This window comes from Carcharhinus amblyrhynchos, chromosome 2 (assembly GCF_965287045.1).
Source record: "Carcharhinus amblyrhynchos chromosome 2, sCarAmb.v2.hapA, whole genome shotgun sequence".
NCBI classification, from domain to species: Eukaryota; Metazoa; Chordata; class Chondrichthyes; order Carcharhiniformes; family Carcharhinidae; genus Carcharhinus; species Carcharhinus amblyrhynchos.
The window spans coordinates 5765920-5785112 of record NC_137325.1 but is presented as its reverse complement, the minus strand read 5'-3'; the positions used below and the strand labels follow the sequence as shown (position 1 = coordinate 5785112).

The following is a 19193-nucleotide window of genomic DNA, read 5'->3' as shown; positions in this document are numbered from 1 at the left end:
AATGGCGGGGCAGGCTTGAAGGGCTAGATGGCCTACTCCTGCTCCTATTTCTTATGTTCTTATGTTCTTTCATTGTCTTAATTTTCCAGAATACAATTAGATATTTTCTAAATCAGTTGGAAGGAATTTACGTTGACATTATCTTTAGGCAAACCACAGTTCACTTAAGCGGTACGGTAGCACGGTGGTTAGCACTGCTGCTTCACAGCTCCAGCGACCTGGGTTTGATTCCTGGCTCGGGTCACTGTTTGTGTGGAGTTTGCACATTCTCCTTGTGTCTGCGTGGGTTTCCTCCAGGTACTCTGGTTTCCTCCCACAGTCCAAAGATGTGCAGGTTAGGTTGATTGGCCATGCTAAAATTGCCCCTTAGTGTTCTGAGATGCTTAGGTTAGAGGGATTAGTGGATGGGATATGGGGGTAGGGCCTGGGTGGGATTGTGATCAGTGCAGACTCGATGGGCTGAAGGGCATCTTTCTGCACTGTAGTGTTCTATGATTGATAGGAAGTGTACTTAACTGTTGATTTTAACAGCATGAGTATCGGGCTTAAGTTTAAATACACACATAAATGTGACTTTACTTTATTGCTGTTCTGTTAAAAAGAAAATGTGTTGTTTGTTTGGAAAGGAATGTTAACTCTGTACCCTGTCTGGGACCAAGGGAGTAAGAGGTAGAGTAGTATCTCAGTTTATGACTCATGCAGCAGGGAATGCTCGTCTTTCATCTGTTGGCTCTAGTTACAGAGGTGGGGTGACACTAGATGATTTGTACCCGATAGCCAATAGAAGAGGTGAATTTGGGGTATTTCCAAAAAAGGAAGTCCTGGATAATCAGGATAAATTGCGATCTTTGTTGGCGCAGTGATACCCTGGCTTCTGCAGGAATCCAAAGATGTACAAGTTAGGTGCATTGGCCAGGCTAAATTGCCCTTGGAAGGCAGTTGAGTCACATTTAAGCCAGACCAGGTAAGGACGGCAGATTTCCTTGCCTAAAGGACATTAGTGAACCAGATGAGTTTTTTCAACAATTAGACGATGGTTTCACAGTCATCAGTAGATTTTTAATTCCAGATATTCTTTATTGAATTCAAATTCCACCAGCTGCCATCGGTCGGGATTCGAACCCGGGACCCTGAAACATTAGCTGAGTTTCTGGATTAATAGTCTAGCGATAATTCCACTAGGTCAGTTTCGGGATGAGGAGAGAAACTTATTGACTCCGAGGGGTGGTGAATCTTTGGGATTCTATACCCCAGGGAACGTGGATGATCAGTATTGAGCATGTTCAAGATAGTGGGTGATAGGTTTCTGGGTGTGAGGGAATTTAGCGACATGGGGAGAGGGCAGGAAGGTGAAACGCGAGACCAGCTGTGACCTTGGTGAAGACCAGAGAAGAATTGAACGGCCACACAGCCTCCGCCAGCTTTTATTTCTCATTCTTTCACCTATACATACATTAATTCATTAAACATTGAGAGATTTATTATTTATTTAATTTATGTGATGAAAGATCAACACTTGTTTAAACTTCCAGCTTGAATATCCAGTTTCTTTCACATTAAGCAAAGAAACTGATGAGTCACTGGAAAATGAGGGATACACCCTTCTCCAATCATAACATCACTACAGTGCAGGAGGAGGCCAATCAGCTCATCAAACCTGCACCGACAAGAATCCCACCCAGGCTCTATCCCCGCAACCTCGGGTAGTCACCCTGAGAAACCCCATGATACTAAGGGGCAATTTAGCATGGCCAATCAACCTAAGCTGTACATCTGTGGGCTATGGGAGGAAACCAGAGCACCCAGATGAAACCCACGCAGACATGGGGAGAACTTGCAAACTCTACACAGTCACCCAAATCTGGAATCAGTTCCCTGGCACTGGGAGGCAGCATGGGAGTGGCAAAATGGTTAGCACCACTGGCGATTTTTCCAAAGATGATTAAAATGCACAGTTTAGGCTGAAAGTTATAACCTGTTTGTACAGTGTTAAAAAACCATCTAGGCTGAGACCTTGAAATTAAACATGTTAATTTAAGATAATTCATTGGGTGCAATTAATGATATTACTGCAACAAATGTTTGTATTATTATTTTGAAACATTATTTTAAACAAACAGGATTTTAATTGTTTGAAAAAAAAAGGCGATACATATTAGAAAATACTTGCGTGATTCTATTTGTCGATAAAATGTATTCAGTTCAAGTCTTGGGTCACTGTCTGTGTGGAGTTTGCGCATTCTCCTCGTGTCTGCGTGGGTTTCCTCTGGGTGCTCCAGTTTCCTCCCACACTCCAAAGATGTGCGGGTTGGGTGGATTGGCTGTGCTAAATTGCCCCTTAGTGCCTGACCATTGCTGTCGCTGACAGCTCATATCTCCCCTCCCTAGACAGCTGCAGGCAGTTTGGGAGTGCATTGCAGCAACTTACATAAGTTTGCTGGTCAGCATTGAGGGAGAAACAAGTGAGCACTTGCCGGTGTGCTGATGGGGGGGTGGGGGTGGCGGATCAGTACCTCAATGATTGGGAACAGGGAAGAGAGAGAGGGAGGTGTCACACAGCAATTGGAGGCAGAAGGAGAGGGGGGCCTTGTACAGGAGGGTCCATGGTGGGGGTGGAAGGGATATCACTCCGCCTGAGATCATGGGGGGGGAGGTGGGTGATGGAAGGTGGGGGTTGAGGGGAGGTGGTGAAGGGGGGTGGTGGTGAAGGGGATGGGGGGGTGGTGTCCCCTGCCATTTTGCCTGAGATCAATGGGGAAGGGAGGGGGGTGGAGAGGCGCACCATCAGTCTGGGTGGTGGGATGGGATAAGGGGGTCAGTAATGTTGTGGGGGGTGGGGCAATGTCTGTGAGGGCCAGGGGGAGGCATTATCCGACCTAGTTGGGATGTGGGAGGGGAGCCGTGTTCTATCTTTACTTTTCTCACGCGCAGTTGGAGGCTCCGAGCGGAGCTGTAGGGTTTCAGGTGCGTTAAGCCCTGCCACAGGCATCTAAAGTGTGATTCGGACTCGCTGATATTTTTGCAGGCTCCGTGCGTATGGGGGCACCTCAGAACGGGTCTAAAAGTCGGATTACAAATGCTCCCTGTTTCAAGTCCCGCCAGCACTTAGAATCAAAATGGCAAAATAGGACGCAGAGTATCCCCCCCCCGCACCGCCCCCGCACCCCCCCCACCCCGGCTGGTAAGTCTAGAATCAGGGGACATAAACGGGTCGGGCATTTGTGAATGAGGTGAGGAGAAATTTCTTCACTCAGAGGCTGGCGAGTGTTTCGAACTCTCTACCCCGGAAGGCTGCAGTGGTTGAGCATTTTCAAAACAGAATTCAATAAATTTCTGGAGGCTAACGGCATCAAGAAATAGGAACTTAAAGTGGCATTAATGTAGATAATCCATCATCTTATGTGGAATTGAGGCTGAGATGAGATCAGCCATATCTTGGCCTGGTTGGGGTGCATGCTAAATTCTCCCTCGGTGTACCCAGAACAGGCGTCTGAGTGTGGCGATCCGGGGATTTTCACAGTAACTTCATTGCAGTGTTAATGTCAGCCTACTTGTGACACTAATGAATAAATGCAAATGGCAGGGCAGGCTCAAGGGGCTAGACTGTCTACACCTCCTCCTTGTTTTTACCTCACATGTTAATGATCTGATTGAGTAGCAGGACAGGGTCAAGAGGTAGGATGGCTTCCCCCTTTTCCTATGTTCCTAATCTTGATTTTGCTTGAAGGACACCATCAGTTGGCCAGAGAGTCATAGGACTCAGATTAGGCCATTCAGCCCTTTGAGTGAGTAATTATTATTTTGGGGTCGGAGGAGATGGGTTTGGAATGTCTGCTTGGTCTGGTGGCTCAAAGTATACCAATATCATCCCTGAATGATTTGGCGATTTTATAATTCCATTTGTATTAGCTCAGCTTTCTAACTCTAAGTAATATTCAAGTTGTAAAATTTTGGCTAAATCCCCATTAAATCAGAAGATAATCATAATCATAAATCAAAAATTCTCTCCAAACTTAATTACCGTCACAGAAAAAAACAGAAACAGTTACAACTCAAAGAAATTTAGACTTTACATTTAATAAAAATAATTACTTTTAGCCAGTTAATTTTTTAAACATATTTCATTTCAAAGGTTAATATTGCTGAACAGAGGGAGAATTCCCTGCATGATAATGCACACCATTCATCAACTACACAGTAACTCTTTAAATGTAGCAAACACTCACTTGTCTCAATATTTACAGCCAGTCTTTTCATATCTGGATCCTCACTTTCTCCCATCGGAAGGTGTTTTAATTGCAATCGGGGAACTGGTTTGAAATTTTTTTTCCACCCCTTTTATATGACAGCTGTGCCATTGTATCCTTTCAGCAAATCAAAATCCCTCTTTCATGATATAATTGCTCTCTGGGTGGAGGCAGGCACGCTTTAGTATCTATAATAAGACTCTCACTCTCTTACCTCTAACCATGAGAACATGGACAAGTGGTGTATGTGGCTGGCATGGTGGCACAGCACTGGTGCCCCGCAGCTCCAGGGACCCTGGTTCGGTTCTCGGTTTGGCTCACTGTCTGTGTGGAGTTTGCACGCTCTCCCCGTGTCCGTGTGGGTTTCCTTTGGCTGCTCCGGTTCCCTCCCACAGTCCAAAGCGGTGTAGGTTAGGTTGGTTGGCCATGCTAGAATGGCCACTGTGTCCCAGGATGTCTAGGTTCGAGGGATTAGCAGGGTAAATCTGTGGGGTTGTGAGGATAGAGCCTGAGGTGGGATTGTTGCCGGTGCAGACGCAGTGGGCCGAATGGCCTCTTTCTGCATTGTCGAGTTTATATGGGTCTGTATGTTTGTTTCTCCACAATAGCACAGTGGGATAATGTACACCAACGGCACTCAACCATATAACTGGGTGAGGTCTTTCATCTCTATTTAAGAAGATCCGGCTCCAGGAGAAAAAGATTGATTTCTGCTACAAAGTATTGTGAAAGGGTTTCCGTGGCGTGGGAGGCTAAGGCATTCCTTTTGAATGGATGACTAAAATCCCACCATCATGCAGGAGACTGATGTTTTTTAAAGTTTCAAGTTTTTTAAGGTTTAAAGGTAAAATTTAAAGTTTTGATGTTTATTTATTAGTGTCATAAGTAGGTTTACAATTGCAGTTACTGTGAAAATCTCCCCTCCGGTGTCTGTTCAGGTACACTGAGGGAGAGTTCAGCATGGCCAATGCATCTAACCAGTACGTCTTTCAGACTGATGCCAATAGAAGCAATAAAAATGGTATTTCCTCTCGCTGGGTCCAGTGTATTTGAGGTAACCTCCCAATGACCTTGCAAGCGTTGGCAGAGGTCAAATTCAAGAATTTCAGAAGGGTTATGCTTGAGCAATCCAATTGATTCCAAGCGCTTTCTGTGGAAAAGGTGATCTAACAAGTTTGTAAAACATAAAATAGGCATTAATCACCAACAAGAACAATTTCTGTTTTCACCACACTATGTATTCTCCACACCCTCTCTCATGGTGTGTTTTGCAGTGGGGGGGGGGGGGGGGGAGGAGGTGGTGGGGGGGAGGTGGTGGTGGTGATCCTCCATTAGCCGGTTGGTGGATCTTCCATTCCCACCACTCTCATTGGATTTCCCGTTGTTCATCACACACTTTGACGTTGGGGCGTCAATGATGTGTGGCGGAGGGTGGAGGAGAGGGGAGGGGGATTGGGGGGGGGGGGGGTTGCTGCTATCGGCAGAGAATGGGAAGATCCCATCGATGGGAACAGCTGGAAAATTTCAATCTTTGATAAAATGTCCCAAGGTGTTTCACAGGAGGGATTATCAAAAGAATTTGACATGGAGCCACCCCCTCCCACACCCCCCCCCCCTCTCCGTGACCAAAAGCTGAGAGAAAAGTTTTAGGAAGTGACTTACAGGAGAAGAACATAAGAACATGAGTAGGCCATCTAGCCCTTCGAGCCTGCCCCGCCATTCAATAAGATCATGGCTGATCTGAAGTGGATCAGTTCCACTTTCCCGCTCTCTCCCCATAACCCTTAATTCCCCTGTCTGTCAGAAACCTGTCTACCCGTGACTTAAATATATTCAGCGAGGTAGCCTCCACCACTTCAACGGGCAGAGAATTCCAGAGATTCACCACCCTTTGAGTGAAGAAGTTCCTCCTCAACTCCGATCTAAACTGCCCCCCCTTTATCTTGAGGCTGTGCCCTCTAGTCCTGCTATCCTTTCTAAGCGGGAAGAATCTCTCTACCTCTACCCTATCCATCCCCTTCATTATCTTATACGTCTCTATAAGATCCCCTCTCATCCTTCTAAACTCCAACGAGTACAGAAGGGAGAGAGAAGTGGTTTGGGAAGATAAAGAAAGTTTATTTATTCGTCACAAGGAGGCTTAGAACATAAGAACTAGGAGCTGAAGTAGGTCATCTGGCCCCTGGAGCCTGCCCCTCTATTCAATAAGATCATGGCTGATCTTTTTGTGGACTCAGCTCCACTTATCCACCCGCTCACCTTAACCCTTACTTCCTTTATTGTTCAAAAATGTATTTATCTATCTACATTAACACTGCAATCAAGTTACTGTGAAATTTCCCTAGTCGCCATACTCCGGTGCCTGTTCGGGTACACTGAGGGAGAATTTAGCATGGCCAATTCACTTAACCAGCATGTCTTTCAGAACATGGGAGGAAACCGGAGCACCCGGAGGAAACCCACACAGAACGGGGGGAACATGCAAACTCCATACAGACAGTGATCCAAGCTGGAAATCGATGGTGAGATCTCTGGCTCTGTGAAGCAGCAATGCTGAGCACTGTGCCACAATGCCGTCCCACATTCTGGGATTTAGGCAGTCGAATGAATGGATGCTGGTGGTGCAGTGATGAACAACAGGGTGGCAGGAGGAGCACAGAGGTCTGGGAGCTTTGAATAGTTCAGAAGTGAACACAGGGTTGGGAGACATGAGATCTTGGAGGAACTTAAAATCAAGGTTGAGGATTCTAAAATGAGGACGGTAGCCAACACAGGTGGGCGAGCACAGAGGTAAATGAAACCTATTGTGAGTTGGGATTCAGGTTGATATTTGTGAAAGATGCAAGGTGGAAGGCCAGTTGGGAGAGCATTGGAAGTCCAGAGGTGTCAAAGGAGATGAGAGTTTCAGCAGGGGAAGAGCTGGAAGATTGCTGCGGATGGGCAACGCCGTAGAGGTGATCTTGATCACGGAGGTGATGTGGGTTCAGAAACCGGGCACAGGATCAGGCTGGGCTGTAGGTTTTGAGGTGGAGTTGTTTTGCTGGAGGTGGGAACTTAGTAGACATGATGAAGAACTCCAAAGTAATGAGTTTAACAAGGAAAAACAGGAGTTGTCAGAACTGTCAATTGAATGGTTGAGTTGGAGTCCCAGAGGTGAGCGGTGAGAATAAATCTCTTCTGAAGCTAAGCAACTCACTGTTCGTTCACTCAGTCCGTTTGAGAATTTGCTCCATAAATTTAATAAGGAATGAAAAAAGAAATTATATTTAACAACTAAATTAGTCACTCTATTTAATTAATTTGTTTGAAGCCTGAATATCATTATTAATTTACCAATTGCTTTAATAATTTATTTTCTGCTTCCATTTAATAATTAATTTAGTTACCGTGTAGTGAGTGAGTCAGGAGTAGACAACCAGCCTTGTGTATCTGAAACAGGCATGATTAATCTGTTGTGTTTATATTCAACATCTCTTAAAGGCTCTAAGTTTTCTGGAGACTTGGAGATGTGTTTAAACAACACAATTGCAGGATCGGGCAAGTGTACAAAGTTGCAACTATTGCCTACTCTAATTTGAAATGGTCTCAGAACTTTTTTTACTTACAGCTTACTTACAATCCCTACAAAGTAGAAGGAGGCCATTCAGCCCATCGAGTCTGCACCAACCACAAACTCATCCAGATCCTATTCCCGTAACCTCACATATTTACTCCGCTAATCCCCTGACACTAGGGCTAATTCAGCATGGCCAACCAACCTAACCCGCACATCTTTGGAGTGTGGGAGGAAACACGAAGGTTAAAGCATACTCAATTCTCCCTCAGTGTACCTAAACAGGCACGTGAGTGTGGCAGCTAGGGGATTTCACAGTAACTTCATTGCAGTGTTAATGTAAGCCTACTTGTGACATTAATGTATAAACTTAAACTCTCTCCTTTCCTTCTTTCACTTTCCTTCTCTTTCTTCCTTTGTGATAAGATTTTTAAAAATCCCTTTTTTTCCTAGGGGTGGCACGGTGGCCCAGTGGTTAGCACTGCTGCCTCACAGCGCCAGGGACCTGGGTTCGATTCCCGGCTTGGGTCACTGTCTCTGCGGAGTTTGCACATTCTCCCCGTGTCCACGTGAGTTTCATTCGTGTTTCGTCCCACACTCCAAAGATGTGAGGGTTAGGGGTAAACACAGTAAGAAGTTTCACAACACCCCAGGTTAAATTCCAACAGATTTAGTTGGTAGCAAAAGCCACTCCCTTTTGGAGTGCTCGCTGTTCCTTCATCAGATGAGTGGGATGACAAAGAGTACTCTGTCTGCTGTGTCCTGTGTTTGCCTTCTGAGGAGGTTGATGCGGTTTTTCGCCGCGGTGCGTCGGAACTATCGATTGATGAGTCAAGCACCATATCCTGTTCTTTCAGCATCAGGAAATGTCTGTTGCAATCCTCCTCATCTGAGCAGATCCTACCACAGCAACCTCTGCAAGACTTGCCGGATCATCGACACGGATGCCATCATCTCACATGAGAACACCATCCACCAGGTACACAGTACATACACTTGCAACTCGGCCAACGTTGACAATACACATCTCTGTGATCTGTGCTTAATCCTCTCTCCACTCACATTTTCTGCACCTTTAGGACTTGATTGCCTGTAAAGACTCGCATTCCAACCATTATTTTGTAAATTGAGTTTGAGTCTTTATATGCCCTGTTTGTGAACTGAAATCCCACTCGCCTGATGAAGGAGCAGCGAGAACTCCAAAAACTTGTGAGACTTCTTATCGAGTGTTCCTGCAGTTGGTTTAAGCTGATAACAGGTTACATGTAAGGAACAGCATGGAGATGGACGCCTGGGGGCAGATCCTGGTGCCCAGTCAGGCAGACATCAGGCAGACCACTGGGTATTGGAACCCCCTCCTGGAACCTCATTGACCAGAAGTTTCTGGAAATGCAAGCAGGCAGGGGGAATAAAGGTACACATCTCAGGCACACCAATAGTGAAGACCCGACGAGGGACCATTCGAAAGACTGACCAGAGAAGGAAGGAAGAAGCTGCCATCGAGAGTCACCTTTGTGATGACAGACCAGAGGGACTTAGAGGATTGAGACTGCTGTTTAACCAAACCATCTTTGCGGCTAGTGTACCTGAATCTGGGGAATCCTCTTGTTTTATGTGGGTAATTTAAGAGTTAGTAAACTTGTTGAACCTTTACTTGTGTTTGTCCTTTGTCCATCTTGCAAATAAGGGTCTTGCAAATAAGGGCACTGGGGTGTAACCTTGGAGTAAGCAAACTGGTGGGAAGTATTTGAGAATTAACAGGTACAACAACACCAAAAAAAGCCAGTCCGAGTTCCCAGGAAGGAAAAATTAACAGTTTGAACCCAGTATTCAGTTCCCCCATTTTACTGCTTTTTTTCCCATTGGATTACAATGTGATTTCCTTCATTTGTCACATTAAGTGTGGGACTGAGAAACTGTCTGGTTTGTCATTAAAGCATTGAGGTAAGGCTTGTGCGTTGGAGATTAGCAATATAATTGATAAAGGCAAAAGGCACTTCCACTTCTAATATCTCACTTTCTAACATGTTGACCAACCCCCCCCCCCCCCCCCCCCCCAATCCCTATGAGGGTCAACTGCCGAATTCTTCAGGTTGTCCTTTGACTCTCTGCACTTTTATTCTGCCACTTACACGTTCCCATCTCTTAATGGCCGCTATTAGCACCATTTTCAGCCTTTATCATCAACATTACATTCTCTTTGTATTTTTCTCTCTGCCATTCCTATCAATTACCCCTCCCCCAGCCCCCCACCCTCACCGTATAAATCTTGCCCAATTTTCCTTGTCTTCAGCTCTGATGAAGGGCCATCTAGACTGGAAAGATTGCTCTATTTTCTCCCCACGGATGCAATCTGACCCGCTGAGATTTTCCACCATTTTCTAATTTTGTAACGGTATAATTGATATTGGGCAAACCTGATAGTTTGGAGCAACTTAATGTGCGTATGAATGTAGTAGCCAATACTGCACAAACTCAACTGGGTTACCCTGGTGTCCTTGGAAGTTGAACCAGCTGCTTTTATTGGTTCATGCTGACCTCTAGTGAGTAATTTTTTCCTTGCAACCTCGCTGCTATTGAACAGCAGCAGACACTGGGTGAGGCTGCAACTGTTCATTGAGAAATGAGAGTGCGGGGCCACAGGCAAAGAGGTTTTGATTTCAGGGAGGTCCTTCAGATAACAGTCCCAAAATACAGAGGCAGAAATCTTAGTCATTCTCTGTTAGCTCTGGTAAGACTGACAAGGTATACCTAGCAGGAAAGACCTGGGTCTCTTTTCTATAGAATGAGTGAACTGACAAAGCTAAGTTTATTTATTAGTCACAAGAAGGCTTACATTAACACTGCAATTAAGTTACTGTGAAAATCCTCTAGTTGCCACACTCTGGTGCCTGTTCGGATACACCGAGGGAGAATTTAGCACAATCAATTCGCCTAACCAGCATGTCGTTCGGACCGTGGGAGGAAACCGGAGCACCCGGAGGAAACCCACACAGACATGGGGAGAATGTGCAGACTCCGCACAGACAGTGACCTAAGCTGGGAATCAAACCCTGGTCGTTGGCGCTGTGAGGCAGCAACGCTAACCACTGTGCTGCTGTGCTGTCCTTTGTAACAACAGCAACTTATGTTTATAGAACACCTTTAAGATAGACACCTCATAGGGAATTTATAAACCAAAATTTGACTTTGAGCCACATGTGAGATTAGATCCGATGACAGAAGCTTGGCCAATGGGGTAGCTTCTAAGGAGGGAGAGATTTAAAAGAGGGAGACAAAGAGGTTTAGGGAGGAAATGCCTAGAGCTTGGAGTTGGTGCAACTTAAGGCCAAAGGTGGTTCAATTAAAATCGGGGATGCACAAGAAACCCGAATTAGAAAAGTAAAATGTGCTGGAGGGTGAGGGAAGATGAATTGAATTGAATTGATTTATTGCCAAATGTACTGGGATACAATGAAAAGCATCGTTTTTTGCACGCCATGGGCAAAACATACCATTCATAGAGTACATAGAGGAGAAGGAAAGGAGAGGGTGCAGAATGTAATGTTAGAGTTACCAATAGGATGAAGAAAAAGATCAACGTAATATAAATTTGATTTGATTTATTATTAAGTCTGATGGCAGCAGGGAAGAAGCTGTTCTCGAGTCGGTTGGTACGTGACCTCAGACTTTTGTACCTTTTTCCCGACAGAAGAAGGTGGAAGAAAGAATGTCCGAGGTGCCTGGGGTCCTTAATTATGTTGACTGTTTTGCCGAGGCAGCGGGAAGTATAGACAGAGTCAATGGATGGGAGGCTGGTTTGTGTGATGGATTGTGCTATAGTCACGACTTTTTGCAGTTCCTTGCGGTCTTGGGCAGAGCAGGAGCCCAGACCAAGCTGTGATACAGCCAGAAAGAATGCTTTCTATGGTGCATCTGTGAAAGTTGGTGAGAGCTGTTGTGAACATGCCGAATTTCCTTAGCCTCCTGAGGAAGTAAAGGTGTCGGGGGGGGCTTTCTTGAGTATAGCATCGGCGTGGAGGGGTCAGGACAAGTTATTGGTGATCTGAACACCAAGAAACTTGAAGCTCTCGACCCTTTCCACTCCATCCCCATTGATGTAGACAGGGGCACGTTCTCCACTATGTTTCCTGAATTTGATGCTACCTCCTTTGCTTTGTTGACATTAAGGGGAGATTATTGTCGGCGCAGATTACAGAGATAAGGAGGAGTGAGGCCATGGAGGGATTTGAAATGAGAATTTTAAAAATCAAGGTGTTGCTTGTGTGGGAGCCAGTGTGGGTTGGTGAGCACAGGGGTGAAAGGGGAACAGGATGGGTGTGGGTTCAGACAGTGGCAGTACATTTATGGAGGGTAAAAGTAGCGAAACCAGCCTGCACTCCATTGCAATGGTCAAGTCTAAAGTTAATGATGGCACGGTGCCCAGTTTCAGAGAGACTGATCAGTTTGAATGTCTTCAGCTATTGGAACTGCATAAAAGCATCACATCGTCAAACTGTGTGTGTTATCTTTTCAGTTACACTATAATCCAATTTGAGTAGGGGCAGCTTTGATATCAGTCTTGAAGTTCTTCTGAAATTGAAAATTAATCTCTCCCCTCCACAGCCTCACTCTTTGATGTTGTATCTTTTACAATATTCTTGAGCTGTCTGTGACGCAGATTTCTTTTAATGACTCGAGTCGCCTGTGACTGTTTTGTTGGTATTCTATGGAGGGGTAAATCTACAATGTTTGCAGTAGGATTAAATGAGTGAAACCAGCCTCAATTCATCTGCCTTTCTGTTGAGGTCAAAGAAGGTAAAGGGATAGGGAGGGTTGTAGGAAAGCTTGCTGACTTGTTATTGCCTGTTTTATACGGTCTACACAGGATAACAAATCAACTCTATGATAGATTCAGTCAGTGAGATTTTAATACGACAGACAATACTTGAAGGGGTGAAGGCAGTTTAAAGTTAAAGTTTATTTATTAGTCACACGTAGGCTTACATTAACACTGCAATGAAGTTACTGTGAATATCCCCTGGTTGCCACGCCCCAGCGCCTGTTGGGGTACACTGAAGGAGAATTTAGCATAGCCAATCCAGGCTTGAAATAGAGTCGTTTCCACAGCAGGGTTAACCATAAGTCTTGAACTCGGATACAGCACCCTGATCCCAGATCTCCTGGCCAACATAAAAACACCAACCACATATACTTATTCAGCATTTTCAATGAGGGCAGCATGGTGGCACAGTGGTTAGCACTGCTGCCTCATAACGCCAGGGACCCTGGTTCGATTCCCAGCTCGGGTCACTGTGTGCGTGGAGTTTGCACATTCTCCCTGTGTCTGTGTGGGTTTCCTCCGGGTGCTCCGGTTTCCTACCACACTCCAAAGATGTGTGGGTTAGGGAGATTGGCCATGATTAGTTGACCCTTAGTGTCAGGGGGATTAACAAAGTAAATACGTGGAGTTATGGGGATATGGTCTGGGTGGGACTGTGGTCGGTGCAGACTCGATGGGCTGAATGTGCTGTAGGGATTCTATGAAATCTCCCAGGGTGCTTGATGGGAGGGCTACAAAACAAAATGCGACGCTGGAACCACATAAGGAGATGCTGGGTGGAATTTTCACATCCTGCCCGCCATGGGACTTGTAGTGGGTGGGACACGCTTCATGCAAAGGTCCATTGACCTCAGACCGGATTTTCTGGCCACACTTGTTCCAAGGCTGGAAAATCTGCCCCTTATGTGAGATGACCAAAGGGTTGGGCTTAAGGAGTTTCCTAAAGGAGCCAAATAAGGTAGAAAGGGAGGAGATGTGCAGAGTGGGAATTCCAGAGCTCAGACGACTGAATATCCTTACCAATGCTTTGACAAAGGGTCATCTGGACCGGAAACATCAGCTCTTTTCTCTCCATACAGACACTGCCAGACCTGCTGAGATTTTCCAGTGTTTTCTCTTTTGGTTTCCGAACTATTATAGGTTTTCTTGCTGATCATTCCTGCCGCACATCAGTTTATAATCAATTACATTCAGTAAACATACACCAATAATAATTCCTGGTAAGTTACTCATTTTACCATCTGGAATAATGATATCTCATTCGTCCATCTAACCCGGACGCTGACTCCCATCTTGGCTGAGCTCATTTCCCTGTTGTTATTTAACTAAGGATGCTCAACACAGAGGCCAAAGTGAACACTCCCATCAACTCATTGCTAAGACTAGATAGACACATGATCCTGCGCCCAGGTACATATCTATTTCATGTCTAGACATGTCCATATTCATAAGGTACAAAAATATGTTATCTCTCCAGAAGCTTTCTGATGTGAATTCTGCTAATCAGTGAGGTTCCCAGGCCTTTGGCTCTGAACTCTTTGCCTTTACTATCATCCCTTGCAGTAATTATTTTGAAGGGGTAACCAAGTTTTTTGAAGGGGTAACCAAGAAGCTCGATGAGGGCAGTGCAGTTGATGTTGTCTATGTGGACTTTAGCAAAGCCTTTGACAAGGAATCATATGATAGATTGTTGCATAAGGTTAAGTCTCAGAGGATCCAGGGTGAGGCTGCTAAAATGATACAAAATTGGCTTGATGACAGAAGCCAGAGAGTGGTTGTAGAAGATTGTTTTTCAAACTGGAGGCCAGTGACCAGTGGTGTGAGTCAGGGATCGGTGCTGACTCCACTGTTATTTGTCATTTATATTAATGATTTGCAGGAAAATATAGGAGACACAGTTAGTAAGTTTGCAGATGACCCCAAGATTGGTGACATAATGGACAGTGAAGAAGATTACCTTGGGTTGCAATGGGCCTTAATCAATTGGGCCTGTGGGTTGACAAATGGCAGATTGAGTGTAATTTAGATAAATGTGAGGTGATGCATTTTATTAGATCGAACCAGGGCAGGACTTACTCAATTAATGGTAGGGCACTGGGGAGAGTTACAGAACAAAGAGATCTAGGGGTACATGTTCATAGCTCCTTGGAAGTGGAGTCACAGGTGGACAGAGTGGTGAAGAAGGCATTCGGCATGCTTGGTGTCATTGGTCAGGACATTAAATACAGGAGTTGGGACGTCTTGTTGAAGTTGTACAAGACATTGGTAAGGCCACACTTGAAATACTGGGTACAGCTCTGGTCACCCTATTATAGAAAGGATATTATTAAACTAGAAAGAGAGCAGAAAAGATTTAGTAGGATGCTACTGGGACTTGATGGTTTGAGTTATAAGGAGAGGCTGAATAGACTGGGATTTTTTTCTCTGGAGTGTAGAAGGCTGAGAGGTGATCTTATAGAGGTCTATAAAATAATGAGGGGCGCATATCAGCTAGACAGTCAATATCTTTTCCCAAAGGTAGGGGAGTCTAAAACTAAAGGACAAAGGTTTAAGGTGAAAGGAGAGAGATACAAAAGGATCCAGAGGGGTAATTTTTTCACACAGAGGGTGGTGAGTGTCTGGAACAAGCTGACAGTGGTAGTAGTAGAGGTGGGTACAATTTTCCTTTTAAAGAGCATTTAGACAGATGGGTAAGATGGGTATAGAGGGATATGGGCCAAATGCGGGCAACTGGGACTAGGTGAGGGGTTTAAAAAAAGGGCAGCGTGGACAAGTTGGGCCGAAGGGCCTGTTTCCATGCTGTAAACCTCTATGAACTCTATGAGTTTAGTTTGCTTTTAGCTGAAATGAACAACAGCTCATTCAATACTTAAAATACATTTAAAATATCAGCATATATGTTTTAAAATTATAATTACTGATTTAATTCTCTTATTGTATCCACATACATGTAAACTATTTGTTTCATTAGCTTATTATCTTAGTTTCGAGAATCATTTAACTCTTTGCTGGTAGTGCTGTCAGTACCTCATGTATTCGGTCTAAAATCTGATTAGCTGGTTAATAATTTCCCCCTTCATGGTTGAAGATCAGGGGTCTTTGCCCCCTGGGGCAAAGACACTCCCTTGGAGCAGTAGTGTTCCACCCTGTTTGGTTGGAATACTGTGCTGTGAGTTGATCTCTGAGTGGATTGCAGGGAATCCAGGGGAATGGAATCTCTGGAGACAAGATTGAGATCCTGAGAGCGGGACTGTTGTTGATGCCATCCTCATCAGCAGGAGAGAATTCCCACCTTAAATCTTCAAAGGTGCAGACTGGAATTGCTCATGACAGAGGAAGAGTTTCAGGTGCGATTGGTTGACTCACAGGATGGGATTTTCTGGCCACGATCCCTCCCAAAACTGGAAACTCCCACCCAAGCAAAGTCTGCTCTCCCACCTGATTGCTGTGACTGTGTTTACTGATGTTGCTGGTGTTGCTGACTTGAGGGGATAGAAGTGCATAAGATAGGGAGGAGCTTAGAGAGGGTGGAAAGGCAAACACTCTTTCCATTAAAAGAGGGGTCAATAACCAAGGGACACAGACTTAAGCTAAAGGGTAGATGACTAAGAGGGGAGTTTGTGGAGGAGATGGTCTAGTGTTTTATTACTAGACTATTAATCCAGAAATTCAGCTAATATTCTAGGGGGCCTGGATTCGAATCCTGTCTTAGCAGACGGTAGAATTTGAATTCAATTTTAAAAGGATCTGGAATTAAGAATCAACTGATGACCATGAAACCATTGTCGATTGTCGGAAAAACCCATCTGGCTCACTGATATCCTTTAGGGAAGGAAATCTGCCGTTTTTACCTGGTCTGGCCTACATGTGACTCCAGAACTACAGCAATGTGGTTGAGTCTTAACTGCCCTCTGAACAAGGGCAATTAGGCATGGGCAATAAATGCTGGCCAGCCAGTGATGTTCATGTCCCACGAGTTAATAAAAAAAAGTTGAGGAAAGACTTTTTCACCCTGAGGCTCGTGGCGATCTGGAACTCACTGCCTGCTTGAGTTAGAAATTCTTGTAGCATTTAAGAAGTATTTGGATATTCACGTGCGCTGCCGTAACCTCCAGGCCAGGAGCCAAGTGCTGGAAAATGGGATTAGTGGAATCAGATCTTTGTTGACCAGCATGGACACGATGGGCTGAATGGACTCATTCTGTGCTGAAAATGTCTAGGAAAAACCTGGAAACAATCAAAACAGCTGAACGATCAGTTAAAATCATAAAACTGTGAAGAGCACATCAATTTATCAAGGTTTTCTTGATCTTCAGTTCTCTCCAATATGGGTCAAACTAATAAGTTGTCTTCATAACACATGCACAGGGTAAAATCTAGTTCCCAGAGTTTTAGTGAGACCTTGTCAGCAATCAGAGGAGCTAATGGAACATTTCATACTGCAGATATCTCACAGTTTGCTTTTTCTCCTTTCATTAAAGCTCATTATAGCATTAGTAGAAACTCATTATTAAATATTACACCCATCCAGGATAATTGCTTAATTTTAGTTCATACCATGTCAGAATAATTGCTCTTCTGCTTCTAGTTGCACACACCAGGAGTTTCACGTTAGCACAATTCTGAAAGCCAGAGCCATTATGTTTAGTCAATCTCGGCCAAGACAGGTTTACAGCAGAGTTCGAGCAGCTTGGGGCCATGGGTTCCGTCAGTGATTCCCCACAAGGCACTGATCGTTTGGCACACCTAACATGTCTCCTTCAGGACCTGGTGATCAAAGTGTAATCAAATTGGGATGACATGGTGGCACAGTGGTTAAACTACTGCCTCACAGCGCCAGGGTTCGATTCCCAGCTTGAATCACTCTCTGTGCGAAGTTTGCACATTCTCCCCATGTCTGTGTGGGTTTGCTCCGGGTGCTCTGGTTTCCTCTCACACTCCAAAGATGTGCGGGTTAGATGGATTGGCCGTGCCAAATTACCCCTTTAGTGTTGGGGGACTAGCTAAGGTAAATGCATGAGTTTAAGGGGATAGGGCCTCGGTGGGATTGTGGTTGGTACAGACTCGATGGACTGAATGACCTCCTTTGCACTGTAGGATTCTATGAAATACAAAGGGTGCGATCTTACCAGCTGTTCACACCGGGCTCCCGCTGCAGCGAGGTTGGAGAATTGGCCAAATCTCCGTTCACTACCCACGGAACAGGAAAATCCCGCTGGCGTGAACAGTAATCAGGCTGCAACCAGAGAATGGAAATTGGTTAGCGTCGTTGAGGTGGCATTTTGTAATGTGTAACATCCAATCATGTTAACGTCGTAACAGATATTCGATAACTAGTTTCAGCCAAAAAAAAACCGAACAGTCAGTTGAATGGCATTGGCTATCAAAACCTAGAAATGACCACTGACCGTTGTAAGAGATGAGTGCTGGACAATCCTCTGTCTAATATTTGACACTTTTTTTAAATGAAAAGGCAGAGGATTATCATGTGAATATGCTCCTCTATTGTTATGGCAGAATTACAGCAAGCTGGAAAATGCACCAAATCACAGGAATCATAGAATGCCTACACTGCAGAAGGAGGCCATTCAGCCCATCAAGCCTGGACCGACCATAATCCCACCCCAGGCTCTATCCCCACAACCCCACACATTTACCCCGCTAATCCCTCTAATTTATAAATCCTGGCACACCAAGGTATAATTTAGCATGGCCAATCGAATTAACCTGCACATCTTTTGGTGTCAAGAAGGCAGTTGTTTGGGATAGGTGAGGAGCAGGTTGGGAAAGTGGCCCCTTTGGAAAATAAACCAGGTGTGCTCCCAAATTCCTCAGTCACTGCATAAACCTACCATTGCTGCAGACTGAACTTCACTGTACTATTCCTTGCCCCTAGCAGGAATATGCCCCTAAGCCATATTGGGAGACGGTACCTTGAGGTGGTGTTTAAGGTTGTGTGCTTCATTGGGAGTTACGTTGCTTGTAGTATTGCTCCTGGAAGGACACGAGGCCAGTGTCCTTTACTTCCTGACCCTTCTGTCACCAGAAACAGTTTCTTCTTATTTACATAACCAACCCATTCACACTTTAGAATACTTCTGTTAAATCTCCCTTTAACCTTTCCTGATCAGAACAGAACACCCTAGTTTTCCCAGTCATCGTGCATACCTAACAAAGCGGGGAGATAATATTTTGATTTGATTTATTATTGTCGCATGTATTAACATACAGTGAAAAATATTGTTTCTTGCGCGCATACCGTTCGTAGAGAAGGAAAGGAGAGAGTGCAGAACGCAGAGTGTTTTAGTCATAGCTAGGGTGTAGAGAAAGATCAACTTAATGCAAAGTAAGTGCATTCAAAAGTCTGACAGCAGCAGGGAAGAAGCTGTTCTTGAATCGGTTGGTATCTGATCTCAGACTTTTGTATCTTTTTCCTGAAGAAAGAAGGTGGAAGAGAGAATGTCCGGGGTGCGCGGGATTCTTAATTATGCCGGCTGTTTCGCCGAGGCAGCGGGAAGTGTAGACAGAGTCAATGGATGGGAGGCTGGTTTGCATAATGGATTGGGCTACA

At 44.8% G+C, this 19193-nt stretch overlaps 1 protein-coding gene across 1 annotated transcript in view; it reads right to left on the bottom strand.

Moving 5' to 3' along the window:
- Positions 1-4281, bottom strand: part of LOC145360131 (glutamate decarboxylase 1-like) — a 52826-nt gene extending 48545 nt beyond the window's left edge. Inside the window, exon 1 of the mRNA XM_080215110.1 lies at positions 4227-4281. Coding sequence (XP_080071236.1) covers positions 4227-4281 — 55 coding nt within the window. The remainder of the gene's footprint in view (positions 1-4226) is intronic.
- Between the last annotated feature and the right edge of the window lie 14912 nt (positions 4282-19193).